The 17,038-nt window shown below is 40.3% G+C and overlaps 2 protein-coding genes across 2 annotated transcripts; both read right to left on the reverse strand.

The window, feature by feature from the left end:
• LOC136434552 (uncharacterized) lies at positions 1-8,312 on the reverse strand. Its single transcript, XM_066427416.1, has 13 exons — positions 7,343-8,312; positions 7,129-7,186; positions 6,755-6,917; positions 5,863-6,062; positions 5,500-5,592; positions 4,865-5,024; positions 4,184-4,335; positions 3,657-3,819; positions 3,290-3,406; positions 2,617-2,697; positions 1,815-1,874; positions 1,074-1,283; positions 1-503 (listed from the first exon to the last, which is right to left on the reverse strand). The coding sequence occupies exons 1-13, from the start codon at positions 8,088-8,090 to the stop codon at positions 327-329; spliced, it is 2,382 nt and encodes a 793-aa protein (XP_066283513.1). The 5' UTR covers positions 8,091-8,312; the 3' UTR covers positions 1-326.
• On the reverse strand, positions 8,209-15,804 carry LOC136434850 (VWFA and cache domain-containing protein 1-like). The gene is made up of 20 exons (XM_066427924.1): positions 15,681-15,804; positions 15,401-15,553; positions 14,955-15,109; positions 14,306-14,461; positions 13,901-14,017; positions 13,387-13,504; positions 13,095-13,182; positions 12,870-12,953; positions 12,578-12,688; positions 12,334-12,406; positions 12,082-12,134; positions 11,679-11,784; positions 11,278-11,469; positions 10,949-11,008; positions 10,530-10,608; positions 10,283-10,388; positions 9,922-10,008; positions 9,610-9,728; positions 9,106-9,217; positions 8,209-8,836 (listed from the first exon to the last, which is right to left on the reverse strand). The coding sequence occupies exons 1-20, from the start codon at positions 15,802-15,804 to the stop codon at positions 8,209-8,211; spliced, it is 2,721 nt and encodes a 906-aa protein (XP_066284021.1).
• Between the last annotated feature and the right edge of the window lie 1,234 nt (positions 15,805-17,038).

Below are 17,038 nucleotides of genomic sequence, written 5' to 3' on the forward strand. Positions count from 1 at the left end.
CAGCGATTAGAAGCTTGGTGGTCAACGCCTCTTAGTCAGAATGATTAAGAACATCCCATGTTTGATGATTCACGCAAATATGCTAACATAAACCCTGTCTTTGTCGGACTGGAGAAAGCTGTTCTTATCGTATTGGTGGATTTGATGACTTGTTCCTATTGTGACAGATAATTCTGAATTGGTACTTCTCCTTTTTAATCGGTCCCCTACCTAAACGGTGAAAGGTCACAAGTTCAAAAGCTCATAGTGTAGGCCCAATTTGAGCGTCCTAATGTGTAACACATGCTAGCACACACAAAAACAAACACACAGCCTTTAAAAGTAAACTAATAGAAGTAATCGGGTGACCCCGGGAGTGACATCTCGCTGGTGAGAGTAGAGCTGGCAGTGCTTGGGGGTGGTGAGTACGACAGGCGGCCGTACACGGCGTCAGGGTCCCGGAACCGGTTCAGCTGAGAGCCCTTCTTACCGAACTGGTGACTCAGGTTGTCGTCAATGGAAGCCTGTGAATAAAAGTTTAATTTGAGAACGCTACATACTAGGCTTTATAACGATATAACGATACATCAACTGGTTTGCAGCTTTGAGTGGTATATCTTTTAGAAAAATCCATTTAATAGCAGAACATTACCAACCACCAACTAGGTCGTTGTTCCACCCCATTTGAAAACGTCATTTTTTTCACGTTCCAACTTGATATGCCCTAACATGCCTGCTAGTCTGGAGCCAAGCGAATATACCGAGCGATTACTGTTTAGATTTGTATAGAAACTATGAATGTTAAAGTCTTTAGTGAGAATGCTACATACTAGGCTCAGTCAACTACAATTGAGTAGATAGTATGCGAGTATTTCGAAAAGATACAGAGATGCATTATAATGCAAAAGTAGGGTTCATATAGTGCCATATTAATGTGTTTTGGTAATGGAATGTCTATAACATTGAAAGTATCACTCAACATTTGACGTAAACTAATAGCATGTTTGCAATTTGGTCAGGATGTACCTATGTCATATCATCAACCTTTTACTCAAAATCCCGGAATAACCTGAGAGATAAAAAATACTCCTTACACTGTAGATGTTGGTCTCGAACGACTGCACGGCGGGAGAGACGGCAGTCCTGCGGAAGGCTGTGGGTGGGCGGTTTGAACCCTTCTTCTTAAAGTAGAACATCAGCAGGACCCCGAGGGCCGACAGGGCCGCCACCGCTATGGGTAAGCCGACAGCCAGTCCGAGCTTGTCCGGGGTAGACAGTCCTGCACTGGCAGCCTGGTCCTCGTACTGAAGGAGCAAGGGGGCAGACAACAGGTTGGTAATTTAGACATGGCATCATAGTATTGTTTGTTGGTTTATTGTTGGCTTAGTAGAAGCCATCAGAAAGAAGCGCGATGTCTGTTTGCATATTTGGAACATACATTTTGACAGAGAACCTTCAGGTTGGCCAAATTAATGAGCATTATAGACATGATACATAAAGTTGCTACAAATATAAGTATGGAATTTCATCAAACCTAATTGGGTTAAATAATATTGTATACTGATATACAACGATATCCTTGAAGTAAGGGCATCTCTTTATATATCATACATGTGGCATCATATTGGGTAAAATAACTATATTTGGAGGTACATTCACTTGCTGGAGATTTCGAGTCAGTCCTTTTTTCTCGAAATGTTTGTTGATAACGACTGCCATACTCTTAGCCTGTAGCTCTGTAGTACTGTAAGGTCTTAATAAATAAGTTTAAGTTCGTTCGAGTTTTGTATTCATTAATATTATGACAAAAATGATATATATATATATCGGCTTACCACGAGTGAAATGCTGCCTTCTGTTGGACAAGGACACATTCCAGGTGGGTATACGGTATCCTAGTAAGGTGATAATATAAAACACACATCATCTCATTGCAGCGATATAACAAATATTCGAACAAAGGTATGCAGCATGACAGTATTGTGAATTTTTGAATCAAGAATGTTTATAACCTATAGATGCTTTGAAACTTCATGGTCCACTTTTTAAAAGCTACTATTGAGGAGATGATATCGGAATGTCCACCTGTAATTTTTAGTTTCATGTGTAAATTGTCTATTGTAGCGTATGATTTTGTTTCAAGTTCTGATTAACAGGAGTTAATATAGCGTTTGGTTGAAAGGCAAACTACATTGTTTTTAAAACAATTGTACCATTAAAACCATATGTAACTTTTATCACTGTGTTGATGTGTATTGAAGATTAAGTACCATATTTGCATCTTTATTGAGAGTTCATAAACTAAACCTTTGCCAGACATGTGTACACTGTAGCAATACGTTGAAAAGGACAACGGGAACTTGTATAGCTAGATGTACATATGATCAAGCGAGCAAAATACTCCATATCTGTGAACCGGCATATATCAATTAAACAAAGGCAAAGATTCGAGAGTCAGTCATTATCAGTCGTGGAAAGCTTTAAAGCACCAAGATCATGTACGTGGCATCGTTTCTCCAAAGCGGCCGAACTGAGCCTTACTCTTGCTTATCAGAGTACATGTAATAGATATATAGTCATCCTACAAGGGGTGAAAACGTCTAGTATCTTTGAAATCGAATAATACGGTGCACCCACCGTCGTGGCCCACAGATCCACTGATGGGCAGATGCTGTCAAACGTCTCTGTTTTGCTGACACTTTTACTGACTGGCCATCCCTGCAATGATAAAGGTATCTTTTGTTGTGTACTAGACTGTTTTTTTTTTAACAATCCGTTGTATATAGGAAGTACTAGTAGTCTGTATGACACAGTCGTATGTCGTTGGGGCCATTTCTTATTGTAATGTGTTATTATGCAATATTTATCTTAGATTATAGCCGGCAGCAAATGGTCTATATACCGCTTGTTTTCATTTAAATGTACACATTTTGTAACTTCCGTTACCGTTTGACGTAAGACGTTCCTGCCATTAAGATATGCCACATATAAGGTGCCAAACTGTCGTTTTTATGACGACTTAAATTAAAACTTTTCTGGCTTTTAAAAACGACAGTTTGGCACTTATATGTGGCATATCTTAATGTCAGGAACATCTTACTTCAAAAGTTACAAAATGTGTACATTTAAATGAGAACGAACTCTTTACACATTCCATGTTTTTCAACGACCAATTTAACAAACTTCTTAAACAGAAAAAGCCTTTATATATATATAAATTTTTATGTCAGTACAGGTACGAGTCGAAGTTAATGTAAGTGAAACATCTTGATCTGGAATATCCTCGAATGTAATAGTAACTTAGACTCACAGGCCTCAGATTCAAGTTGAATTCTCCGTTCCTATTGGCTTCCACAAGCTTGTTAACTTCGGCAGTTAAGTTAACAGTGCTGTCCAAAGCCCTCGACATGGAGAATTCTAGAACGTTCTGTAAACAAATCGACAGGTCCGGTGATGTCGATGTCATTGGTTAGTCGCACACATGAAAAACTGATGATGATGATGTTGCAAATAATGATGAACAATGATGCATGCAGGGAAGACAGTAACCTTGTGGATTTTTTTGTGGGCCTCTAGAAAAGCTGAAGATATCTAAACATATCACAACCATAATGACTAGCTGTAGCTTTTGTGTGCATCTACAATTTCTATCGTTTGCTCCATGTATATTAACCTACCTTTCCTCTCCGCAGTATCCTCGTTGATGCCACACAATCCGGGGAGACTCCAATACTTGTCAGCGTGGTGTTGAGCGCAGTACGCAGGCCATCCACTGAAATTGAGTATTGTCCAACCAGGTTGGTGAAGTCCACATCGTCGAATTCCACTATTACATCCACGCTGAAAATGAGAGTCACATAATTTGAAACAAACACAATCAGACAAACAAACATTTAACAGCATCATCATGAATGTATAACCGTCTGTTGTCTGTCGGTCTGTTCTTTGGTTCAGCTTCCTAGCAGTAGTTTATGCCAGCCAACACCGACATATCCTTTAAGACGTTGATAAGAATTCATTATGGTTATAAGATACATTGTTCACCCTTGCTGTAGAGAAAGACCAACAAAAAAAATCAAGACTCATCCAGGAAGACATTACAAAATGTTGTAACTGCTAAGGCCTGGATACCATGTTTGGAATAGCAATATCGACAGAGAGTAGCAAAGATGTCTAAAAACAGACCAGAAAGATGTTAACTCACTCAGTATAGCCAGTTGGCTCCATAATTTGGTACTGGTTGAAGCCATCGTTGATGGTGACACCATTCCAATTGGAATCATTGCGAAGAAAGTCGATGACGTCAGGCGTGATCCTCTGTTGCATGCTGCTTTTCAAGGAGAATGTGATGGTAGACTGCAGAAGAAATATCAGACTGTCAGAATTTTCATAACTTCGCCAGCTTGGGATGATATCTCGAAGAGAAAAGACATTACCGTATCCTAGAAGATTACTTAAGTTCCAAGATCTAGAGCTCTCGCCGCGTTGCAAATTGCTTACATCTTCCCGGTTGATAAAGTCAACTAATTGAGCTTATAGTATCCATAGAATTTGTTTCACGCGCCGTTATATATAGGGCAACTAGGTGTGTGAAGCTCACAGAAGAGAGTACTAGAAGAATACAGCAGTACACATGCATGCACGCCTGAGCTATAGTTCACTTAAATGCAAATCAAGGACACCAACATGGCGGTCAGTTCATTGTAATATAGAATGTGAGCCAACCCGGTCTTCATTGTCAAGCCTGGAAATTACCGAGACAAAATTGATCTTCACAGACTTACATTTAGTTTATATGATAGTCCATGATATTATGAATAGGTGTGCATTTAACAAAGGATATGCCTCTGTTAACGGCAATTTAGAAACGCAGACGAAAACTTACGCTTGTGGTGTTGATACTGTACATGGGCTTAGTTGAGTTCCATCCCCCAAACCTCCCTCCCAGAAGCTGCTGTACTTGATCACGAAAACTGTCCTGTAGTTGTTGCTCCAATCCCTTGTGCTCCAGTAGACAGGGGCAAAACACGCTCATCTCATATTCCCTTGACATAAAAGAGATTACAGCTAGACTTGATTTTGTGCAAATAAGAAAGTCAGAAACTTTTGAATTTCTGATGATCTCTGAAAAAATATCGCAACAAAAATGCTTGATGATCGTTGTGGCGGAATCTCTACATATCATTGCATAGAGATGTCATAGGGAATTGTCAGCGTTACCATACATGGTAAAAGACCTGATCCATACAATTTGCATATTTACTGCAAAGGTGTGTACTGGTGTGTATGTGTACATGATATTAGGTAAGAGGCGGACTTGGGTTTCGAGAAGTCCGATCTGCTTGAATTACGTAATGCTACTCAAACTATATTATGTTGCCCTGTTCTTTTGTCTAAATTGACGTCAAGTTATGGACAAGTTTTCTAATTTGAAATGATTTTGTTTTCATTTCAGAATGTGACAAAACAGTGGCAAAAAATTGACCCTATTCAGCTCTCTCATCTGTAAAGCAAGCTTACGGTTCTTGCAGCAGACAGTCGGCTCCGCAGTGCGGCGCACCTTCAAACACACACCATTGGCAGGAAGTGTGTTGATAGCACGCTTGTGAATCTCTGGAAAACAACAGAAAGTGATCAATCACCAAATATTTTCGACATTGTCCCCGGCTGAAGATGAGTGCACAAATAGACAAACAAACAGACATAAATAAAGACACACTGAAAACAATGCCTCCGTTCGCGGTTGAATATAGAAATAACAAACGTCGCAAAAGACAGAATCGGAATCACTGCAGTATGAAAAACACATTTGTCGACTGTTCGACACTGACATTTGCCAAACGTTTACATGGTGATAGTAAAAAAGCAAGGCTTAGTCCTCACAGTTTTGAACAGTCTTCTTCACAGACACTCCAGAAGCCGCGTTCGTAGGAAAGCCCAGGCGGCTTCATCTTTACTCCCAGTCCAAAGATGTCCAGACCGACCGAACCATTAGCCCAGTTTGCATGGAACTCCTCTGCCATAGCTGTCATGTTGATGTCATTTCGGTGAAAAGCCTTATGAACAGTGAAGCTTATCCCAAACTGTGGAAGAAAAGTAAATAGTGTCATTATTTGCCTATTTTATATTTTCATGATACCTTCCATTATACTTAGACTGGCGAGAATGTTTTGACCACTGCAGCGGCAGAACACATTGGACTACTATTATCATGATGCTTAACACACAGGAAAAGAAACGTTGTTGGTATTAGGCGTTTAACACATTATTATCTGTGTACGGTATACGGCATATACTTTATATAGGATCCAAATCAACGGCCATGATCGACACCAACCGTTTAAGCATTGAAACTTTATAGTATAACCCTGTATGTGTCTTGTTTTAAAGATTCGAATATGGCTGAAACTGGTTGTTATGTAGAATCTTCTTGCTTAAATACCGTGGACTAAATCTATTTCAGGAATGCCTGACGGTATGGCACCTCGAAGTTCAAGCACCGAGGTGAATAAGTTCATAATTTAGACCAACTCATGATCAGTAATAAAAAAATCTACGTTCAAACACACCTAGAAAAAGACGAAGAGTTGTTTACAAATGAGGACACAATATTCTATTTTTACAAAGATGCACATGTGCACTCGGAAATATGAGATGGCACATTAGAACTATGCTGTAAATTCAGGAAGAAAGGAGTCGATTGGTTTACCTGATAATGGATGATCATGAATACATACAAGTGGCCTTTTTTTACTTTGCTTATACCATTTCTTACCTCCTTTGGCCAGATGTTTGCCACTGTTGCAGCTACCTCCGCTGAAAAGCTTTTGTAGACCATCGACTGAGTGACGGTTTCAAGATGCTGCCTCTGGTCCAGAGACTTGGACATCATCTCAGTGAAATTAATATGAGGGGTGAAGTCAAGAAGGAACTTAACGCTGTGAAGGAGCAATTCAGGTCAGGTAAGTCTTTGTAGTTTGCAAAAGGCGTTATATAGTAAATTGGAATGTTTTAATTTACACAAAATACTTTTTACAAGATATGTCTTGTATGTTTGAAGAACAACAGCATGCCGAAGGCCTTTTAACTTGCCAAAAAACACTTAAATCACTTGTCCATAGGTTACATGTTAATCTAGGTATTACTCACTCGGTATAGTCGCTTGGGGACAGACCAGCTGGCATATTAGGGCATATCAAGCTGGAGCCTGAAATAAGGAGGTTTTGATATAGATCAAGGACCCAACTGGTGGTTAGTAAAGTTTTGCTATTGAATTTATTTTCTTCAGATAAACTATTTCAAAGCTATAATGCAGTTGTTAATGTGTCAATATTGTTCATTTACAAACCAATCTGGAACTTACCAGTATAAAGAGGCTTGAGTGTACTTTCTCCAACGGCATTTGTGATATCGGCTGTTCCCGACTGATCTGTCGTGCTCACGGGATCGGTCGTGTCCTCAACGGTCGTTATATCATGTGTTACTTGCATCGCGCTACCCAATGTACCTGCAGGCGACGATGTTGGAAGGCCTGTTTTTGACACCCAAGTCGTTGGAAGATCTACAGCGGTTGCCGAAGCTGTTCCAATGTCTGTTGTGGACGCTATGTTTGTCGGTGGATCTGTCTCAGGTCCGGTTGTTTGCAGATCTGTTTGGGGCGCCGTGTTTGAATGAAAATCGGTTGTGGGCACCGTAGCTGATGGATAGTTTGCTGTCAGAGACACAGATGTTGAGTGACCTGTTCCAGGTGTCACAGCTATTCCAGGAGCTGTCGTAGGCGCCGTTACGGTAGCTGTTTGAATACTCGGTACGGGAGACAAAGACGTAGAAAGATCTGCCACTGGTGCTCCAGTTGTTGGAATATCTGTTGGGGACGTCATGCCTGTTTCAAGATTTGCTTGGGACCCCGTGCCTGTTTCATAATCTGTTGTGGGTGCCAAAGTTGTTGTTTGATTTGCTATGGGAGACACATATGTTGTTTGACCTGCTCCGGGTGTCTGAAAATCTGTTGTGGATACCATAGCTGCTGGAGTAGTTGCAATGAAAGGTACAGATATTGAGTCGCCTGTCCCAGGTACCCCAGCTGTTTGAAGATCTGTTGTGGACATCATGCCTGTTAGGTGACTTGCAGTTGTTGAGATGTCGATTGTAGGTACCGCAGTAGTTGGAATATTCGCTGAAGGCACCACGGTGTTATGAAGATCTGTTGTGGATGGTACAGACACTGAATCAGTGGTTGCCTGCCCTGTATGTGCTGCGGGTACTGCAACCGTGCTTGCCGGACGGTGAATTGTTGGTGAATGTGATGGAGAGTGTGACACAGTAGAATGTGTTGCCAGAGCCGCAGTTGTTGGTGGAAGAGTGGTGGGAGGCGCAGCTGCTGGTGGAAGAGTGGTGGGATCCGCAGCTGCTGGTGAAAGAGTTGTGGGATCCGCAGCTGCTGGTGGAAGAGTTGTGGGATCCGCAGTTGTTGGTGGAAGAGTTGTGGGAGCCGCAGTTGTTGGTGGAAGAGTTGTGGGATCCGCAGTTGTTGGTGGAAGAGTGGTGGGAGCCGCAGTTGTTGGTGGAAGAGTTGTGGGAGCCGCAGTTGTTGGTGGAAGAGTTGTGGGATCCGCAGTTGTTGCTGGAAGAGTTGTGGGAGCCGCAGGTGCTGGTGGAAGAGTTGTGAGAGCCGCAGGTGTTGGAGACTGCGTCATGGGAGCCGCAGGTGTTGCTGGAAGAGTTGTGGGAGCCGCAGGTGTTGCTGGAAGAGTTGTGGGAGCCGCAGGTGTTGGTGGAAGAGTTGTGGGAGCCGCAGGTGTTGGTGGAAGAGTTTTGAGAGCCGCAGTTGTTGGTAAACGGGTTGTGTGGCCCGCAGCTTCAGTAGGTGTAGGAGCTATAGTGTAAAATTATTCGTATGCACTTAAATATCATCACATCTGTTTAGCTGCACACACACACACATACACACACACACAAAAACAAACACAAAAAAGTCAGTGTACATAGCAATAAGCATAAGACACTTTTTATGTCAATTCAATGAAATTAGAGTTACAGAATATGCAATACCTACAGAAAGTGCAATGCGATGTCAATGTGCAGGTGGAAAGATTCCAATCAAAGAGAGTTCCCGGCGCACAGGGCATGTGATAGGGTTGAGCATTAGTCACGCCTACCAAGCACTGGTAGAACATGGTGCAGTCCTGCGGGTCTGGGTACATACCGGCCGGCATTGTCGAGCAGTCTACCGAGGGGCCTGACGTTGAGGCAAAACAAGATATCACATATGAATGTAGTTGTGCTTTGAGTATGGTTAACGGTGCACACTCAGCTTTTTCCGTGACCGCGGGGGAAAAGGAATCGAAAGAGTTTAGAGGGTCTAGGATTGAGTTCCCATCGTGTTCTCATAGTTGGTTAAGAAATGGCACGAAACAATGATATGACTGACAAGCGTAGAACATTGTGTGTTTTGGGTGAGATTCAGAATAATCTCGGGCTTTACTTCCGAATATTTCTCTGCGTTGAATATGATTCCCGTGTTGCCCCAGATTGACCCCATTGGTATTTTTGAAGCAAAGTTGCACGACATCTTATAACTTTCTACTATATATTCTTCACGTATGTAGCTATAGTTGTTTTAGAACGTACCAATCGTCATTGTTTTCTCTGTTGTGGTAGGCTCGAGTGTTGTTTTCGTAATGGCGTCTGTCGTCGGCTTAATCGTCGTTTCCATCGTCGTTGCGTCTGTTGTTGGCTCTGGCGTAGTCCTTACGACAAAAATAACATAACGAACAAAAATACTGTTTATACAAAAAAAATATACGTACTGTGCTACGCTCAATCTTTGACATGTTGCCTTTCAGACTAACTTCTAAATCTTCTGAATCAATTTCGATAATTGCCGAGATATTTTGATAAGTAAACATCAGTTAATCCTCGGTTGTTCAACAGATAACTTACGGAAAGCAGGTCTCTTTGCAGATGGGGAAGGCCAACTCCTGACACCAGTCACAGTGCGGGAGAGCCTCACATGTGATGTTGTCGGATCTGTAATGCACGCATGTAGGAGAATGGCTTACATGGTCGTGTTAGATAGCTCATTGTCAACTTTTAAACACCAAATAGTCAAGCTTATCACATTATCAATGTATTATGTCTATTCAACAACTGTAAAGTAGGATGCAGCTTTTGTGACTATGGTTGATTGCAAGGGAGATGCATGTTACATATGACTGATAATTGTCTCCTGTTACCATGACGATACATTCATAAAAACTGAAGGTTCAAGAATGCCATGCAAACATGCATGTGGATAACTTACTGTGCGCTGCACATTTCTTCACAATTATGTACCGAGCTATCAGGTTGGTATGGCGGCTGTCCATCTGTTTGTCCGACTCCTTGCGTGCTTTGGACTCCTCGAGGAGCTTAAATGATAGGGATGGTTTCAATAATTCCCCAAACTTAAAACAAAACAATGTTTTTGCACATATCGACAAAGTTTTGTTCCGTTCAAAGTCACTCAGGTGAGAAAAATAATCTCTGAACAAAATAATGTATTTACTCACGAGGACAAGGAACGTCTGTCAATACACCCAGGATACCGTTTGTACAGGACGCATAGTCCCAGGCACATGAGCAGGGGCACTGTAATCAGGAAAACATTGATATCTCACATGTATAAATGATAAATGGCTTTGCAGATGATATACATGCATATAGTTAAAAACATGGGTAATTTCTGAAATAAAGTCTCGTAGGCCGTGAGATTTACGGAATATCTATTTTGGTCCAGGGCGATCATCGTCCTGTAGTCTGGGGTTGTTATATCAATATGTATCCAGCGTGTTTTAACCAATCTAGGGTTTGCATTTTATATCACTGTGATGTGAGACCGTAATATCATTGGCCTTGGGACGATTGCATGGTTATATTGTACTTTACTCCGATGTTGCTATTTTGCTTATTAGATAATGGCACACATTACCTGACAAGTTGATTGCGCATTTGTATCGCAAGTCTGGCAATCCCCGTCGCATGAACAGTCCTAGAAAAATACATGACATGGCTTAGGGCAAGTAGTTTTGCAAAGAAAGTATAAAGCCTAAGAAATACGCTAGTACAAATACACTGAGCCATTTCCGCCAAAATATCTATTCAATTCATTTCTAAAACAATAAGTGTCTAATGCAGCTTCAACTGGCCGACTCAAAGTTTAAAGTTAGTGTGTTATACCATAAGATGTTTACCAGTCGTGCTCTACAAATAAAACTATCATGGCCAATTCGACAGAAGTCATTGTTAGTTTTATCATACCTGTATCTGGCTATCATCACAACTGTTGGTATGACGGTTGGGCAGAACCAACAAAAACGTGTTGGTGTTGTTAACTGGGTACATGGAGAATTGTGAACACGGTGGGCCGGATGTGACGTTCAGTCCAGTGAATCCGGAAGTGTCGTAGTACAGTTGAGAATTGTGGTTGACATAGCTGCTGCACCATCCAGACTGTAGATTGCAAGAGAGATTTCACCTATGACTTCCTCTAGAACTGTATTAGCAGTTTAGATATTCTATAATTGATAATGGACGGTTGTAGTAGATCATGTTGGTGACAAGGATTGCTTGATTGCTTGATCTTATGATAATTCCAACATTGTCACTTTCCTTGCTTAAGGGCAGCAACAAAACTGTTTAAGCATTATTACAAATCATACCATCAGGAATTCTCCTCTGGCCACTAGCTCGTTGGCCAGCCAAGGGAACCTGTTCGTCAGGTGCTCGTGATCCATACTCGGCGCTGTCGGCAGCTCCATGAAGTACCTGTTAGTGTAGGTCGAATAATATAACCCTTTGGTATTGAGAATATTCTACTGACAATTTGCAAATTATGTGAATAGGTACACATTACAATACTAAAAAGTATAAAGTAGGTGGTACAGTAATACTTTGAAAATGTGGTTCCATGAGTAGTGTGCGTAAGTGAATTTTGAGTTCAAATCACATTGATAATAATGTATTACAGTTACTCAGTATATTGCAGCCGCAAAAGCCTTTGAGACATGCAAAACCCAAAACATAAATGTTCATTCTATATCATAGTAGAACGTAAAAACTTACCCACTGTCGTCAAGAAGGAAGCACTCAAACTCCGCCGATAAGCATTCAGGTATCTGCAATGGTTTGTGTCAAAACTTTGCGTTATCACTGACACTACAGGAGCACACTACTACTGTATGCACTCTGCTTGATTTTTGGTTCTGCTTAGTAGCAACGCCAATGATCATCGCAGATACTGTGACTTATGTGCACATTAGAAATAAGGATTAAATACGACATCGATCCTAATTTTTCCAAAAACGTCTTCCTCACCTCCATGTACAAGAGTGAATGGTATTTTCTCTCAGTTATATCAGCTGCAGTAACGCCTAGAATCTCCCATGAACTGCAAAAAACAACATTTGTTTGATTAGAGATGATAGCCTATTCTTGTCCTAAAAGTATGAGGAAGGCTTCCTACACATAGGAAATATATGCCCTATAATCAACAGTGCATGGTATTTATTCTAAATACTAAAGCATCTGTTTCGAGGTGCAGTTATTTATGGCAACATACCTAGTATGAGAGATGACCCTGCTGATGGTGACCATGCTGCCGCCACCGAACGGACTGGGAACCGGACGGGAGAAGGTGTAATCCTGGGGCCTGCTTAGGGCGCGCATGTACCTACGGAAAATGATAGCTTAATTGTGACCATGATAAACCGATATCTCATAAGTGTGTACAGAACAACAACAGGTAACATTTTAGATTTGATAAACGTTGTTATAATATTATATGATTTTCTACTACTGATAAACATATATTTGATAAGCTTAACTCATAAAAAAATAACTGCAAATCTTACCATGCTTGTTGGGTTGGATCATACCGCCTGTCCACGGCGATGCCAGGGAAGATTCTGAACATACCGTTTCTTGTACCAACGTATCTGTTAGAAGACCATGACAGTGAAAACCTTTAGATTATATATGAGATTATCTATATTGACTTAGTATGTGTGTTAACCTCTGCTGCTAACAAAATAAACCGTGTGATTGATAAAAAGTCAGACATCAAAACTACGAATTACCTCCATACTGAATCTGCGTCACTCTCTCTCCAGTACTGCTCTATTGCAGCAGTCAGGATCACATCCGTTCGGACGCCGTCCACCAGTCCTTGATAAACGTTGATGAATGTATTATGCCAACTATTCTATAAATCCATCAAATTTATATTTTCAACGAATATCAATATAAAAGCACAATATCCGCATAAAATACGTTAGAAATAGCTAATCAGAGGGATAATAATTATCCGCTATCGAAGAATGGCGGTAAGTGCATGAATGTCCAAAAAATTTGGAACATTTTCCATCTTACCTGGATTGTCCACAGATCCGGATAGGTCATTGAGAAATTGTTCGATGTTCTCGACGTCTTCCGAAGTCTCAAGACTGCTCAGGTATCCAATGGGATCAGAGTAGGCCTCTGGTGGGAACTAATAGGTTGACCGGTAAAAGTTACAAAAATCCGAGATTTGCGACATGTATAACACTGAAAGACGAGATGATGGATTGAAATCATTTCAATAAGAGGATCTCTGCATATCTATGATGAGCAAAGACTACACGGATTCATTGATAAATAAGACATATATTTTATTTTTAACATTTAAATTGTGTGAAAGCTAATTTTAAGTCATATATTGAATATAGATATATATAAAGACATTGTCGTATCACCTCCATAGTGCCATCTATTCAACCAAAATCATTCAATCAAAAAGCAACATTCCCAGACCTTACGTACTATCATAGTGCGCTGCCCATTTCAGTTTTCCTTAGTTGCCACGATTATATACATATACATCCATTATCAACGTATATTGTCATACCATTATAGTAGATCCGTCAAGAGTGGCGTAGTTGTCGTACAGTCTGCAGACTCCTGTGGTCGTGTTCAGTAGGTCCAGTCGGTGGTACAGCGAGTCGGTGTCGATTGTTGGATTCACCTAGGGAGGATTAAACTGGCATGATTACCATTTTTGATGATTCTGTAAAACTTATTAAGAACTTTTATCCTTTGTTATAAGAAATAAGGATGAGAGGTGTATAAGCCATTTTGTTAAGTTAATATACCCTTGACCAAAGGGCTGTTACCAAATGCAGCACCATTGCATCGATTGCTCTCACATAACAGATTCATACATAATGTTATTTTTGGGCAATGGAATGTACAGTTTTTAATCATAAGTTCATCCATGCAATGAATCGGTACCTTGATTGCCGGAGGACCTTACCGATGTAGGAACAGCGATGATGCTGTCCTCGTCAAACAGGCAGAGAACCACGCTGTACTTAGTGCCAGGAATGGGTTCGTAGTAGAAGGTTGCCTTCTTTTGCACAGTGATGACGCCGTCCAATTCAGCGTTTCCCCGAGCAATAGGAACTTTCACCTATAGGATTAAAAAGGTCGGGTTTTTTTTAACATTGCGATTGAATACTTTATTTACTAAATGATAAAAATTACCAGAGTTTTTGAACACAAAATGCCAGTCCTCATTTACACACAGGATTTAACTTTAAGAAACATGTGTATATATATGGTTTTTTTTATTGTCTGCATATATTAGGTTGTGCCGCTTCTAAACTTTCATACTAGTTTGAAGGTTTGCTTCTTACATTATTCAAAAAATCATAAATATCATGTATGGTCATAGACACACACACACACGCATACATACATACACACAGTATATATATATATATATATATATATATATATATATATATATATATATATATATATATATATATATATATATATATATATATATATATATATATATATATATAGGTGATACTCTCCACACACAGTATATATATTACAAGCCGTTTGAAAAGTTGTCATGTATATATTAAGTAAATAAAATAGTTTCTATCAATTACATTGTCGAGGGAGCAGCTTCCAGTCTCCTCATTCAAAATCTTAGTGACTTCATCATCAGTAAGAGCGCCTTTCATCGCATTCAGGTGGAGAAATGTCGGGTCTGACGGCCACTCCATGGGTTTGGGCAGGTCCCTGTGAACAAGGACACGGCCGTCTATGGAAAAGAAAGAGCTATGATATATGTTATCTCTCTACATAACGAAGTGCCGATATTGAATGTGTTGAATCGCCAAAAAAGGTGCTCAACTGGATAAAATGTTCAAAATTTCAAATTTTCAAACTTTTGTCCAGTTGCTTGAGTAACTATTTTTGGCGTATCTTACTACCCGGATGCCTGACCTCCATCAAAGTAATGTGTTGAATCAATCATATGCATCTGACACATACATTTTTGGTGAGACACGTTTTGGTTTGTATGTCATAGAATGAGCTGATAAAATCTCACCCTCTCGGTCAACAAGAAAGGCGTGGGAGTAACTGCCGAGGTTAAAGTTGACGATCTCATTAAACACGACGTCCATGGAGATGTCGACCGCGGTTACACCGGCAAACACGGCATTTGCATCCACGGTGCGAATAGCAGCGGTTATCGTTAACCCTGAAGAGGAGAAAATACACAATTAAGAGCTTTACATGGGGCATCGAACTTCATTTATATTAGAAATGTTATCTTTTTACTTCACCTTCTGTTTAATAACTGCATGTTAAAGTTAAGATGCACTAACCAAGATGATCGTCTTTCGTCGGTACAGAAAACGTCGGCTCTGGCTCCGACTGGAAGAAGTCATAGTAGCTGCCCATCATCTTCATCAGTCGATCTCCCTCGTCGTCACCTGTGATTTTGGTCATCAAATGGGTTTATTTCTATACACACATACCGTTACGTATGAAAAGAACGTGTCAGCAGTGTAATGTTATCTCCAGATCTTCCACGCGGCGTACCAAAGTCATAAATGGAACCCAACCATTGATCCCGACAGTATCCATTGAGGGACCTACCAACACTCTCAGTTCTCCCGGGTGGACCTACTCCCTGTGGATCTCGATTTGTGTCGGAGCACGGGCCATACGTGTCCTGCCTGCAGTTTTCATTCTACGAAAAAAACGCAAATAACACAAATACTCTCTCTGAGAACCCCCGAAATCCATAACTGATTATGAGACGTGTTAGAATTCAAATGGTAAAAGATGATGGATAATAGACACCACATGGCAGTTTCAATCAAAAAGCTTTATGCACTAAAAAGAACTCTAAGAATCTCGTAATTTCTTCGACTGCTTGCTAAAAAAAGTAGCCAGTTAACTAGATGTCATATATAATGACCCATTCAAAGCCATGAAATATGCCGTCAAATCACAAAACCACAAACGGTAATTAAATCATTTCTTCAAAGATTGCGAAGAAAGAAAAATGCTTCAGACATAGCGACAAGCACACCATCTCAATATTGCATGTATATGTCACAGTAGAGATTGGAATCCAGTAGAGTCCGGAACTCTACTAGTAGAGATTGGAATTCCAATCTCTACTAATAGAGATTGGAATTCCAATCTCTACTAGTAGAGTTCCGGATTCTACTAGTAGAGCTTGGAATTCCAATCTCTACTAGTAGAGATTGGAATCGGTATCTGGATATTGGGATTCCATCAAAATGTTTTGGAGAATAGACTTAATCATTTCACACCTAAAATTGCAGCATAGCTAAGCCTACATTCACCATTACTATTTTAGGTGAATTATTTCATGTTTTAGATATCTGATAACTTTGACATCAACTTTGGAACTGGCTTGGCAGGGGTGAATTAGCTCTTATATACCGAGTCACTAACGAACTGGAAAAACTGGTTGAGCATATTGAGTCACTAACCCATAATGGCCGTATGCAAATGTATCTGATTGACATATCAGTGGCATTTACAAATAGCCATTGACAAAGGTTGGACCGGACGGCAATCCGCATGGTTACAATGTGTCTTGACAGAAGGTTTATTAGATATCTAAAACATACAGTATTTAACCTAAAATTGTAATGGTGAATTTCTAAGGCTAAATTTTAGGTGTGAAATGACTCAGTCCATTTTC

Source organism: Branchiostoma lanceolatum, chromosome 5, assembly GCF_035083965.1.
Source record: "Branchiostoma lanceolatum isolate klBraLanc5 chromosome 5, klBraLanc5.hap2, whole genome shotgun sequence".
Lineage (NCBI taxonomy): Eukaryota > Metazoa > Chordata > Leptocardii > Amphioxiformes > Branchiostomatidae > Branchiostoma > Branchiostoma lanceolatum.

What these genes read in the sequence shown, in the direction of transcription:
- LOC136434850 (XM_066427924.1), bottom strand. Translation starts at nt 15,804, where the DNA reads ATGACCAAAATCACAGGTGACGACGAGGGAGATCGACTGATGAAGATG. An exon ending in CCAGAGGAGAATTCCTGATG is followed by an intron (nt 11,470 to 11,678) that starts GTATGATTTGTA and finishes TGCAATCTACAG; the next exon opens with TCTGGATGGTGCAGCAGCTA. An exon ending in GAAGAAATGTGCAGCGCACA is followed by an intron (nt 10,009 to 10,282) that starts GTAAGTTATCCA and finishes CGTGCATTACAG; the next exon opens with ATCCGACAACATCACATGTG.
- LOC136434552 (XM_066427416.1), bottom strand. Translation starts at nt 8,090, where the DNA reads ATGATGTCCACAACAGATCTTCAAACAGCTGGGGTACCTGGGACAGGC. An exon ending in GAAGAAGACTGTTCAAAACT is followed by an intron (nt 5,593 to 5,862) that starts GTGAGGACTAAG and finishes GTTGTTTTCCAG; the next exon opens with AGATTCACAAGCGTGCTATC. An exon ending in TCAACTTGAATCTGAGGCCT is followed by an intron (nt 2,698 to 3,289) that starts GTGAGTCTAAGT and finishes TTATCATTGCAG; the next exon opens with GGATGGCCAGTCAGTAAAAG.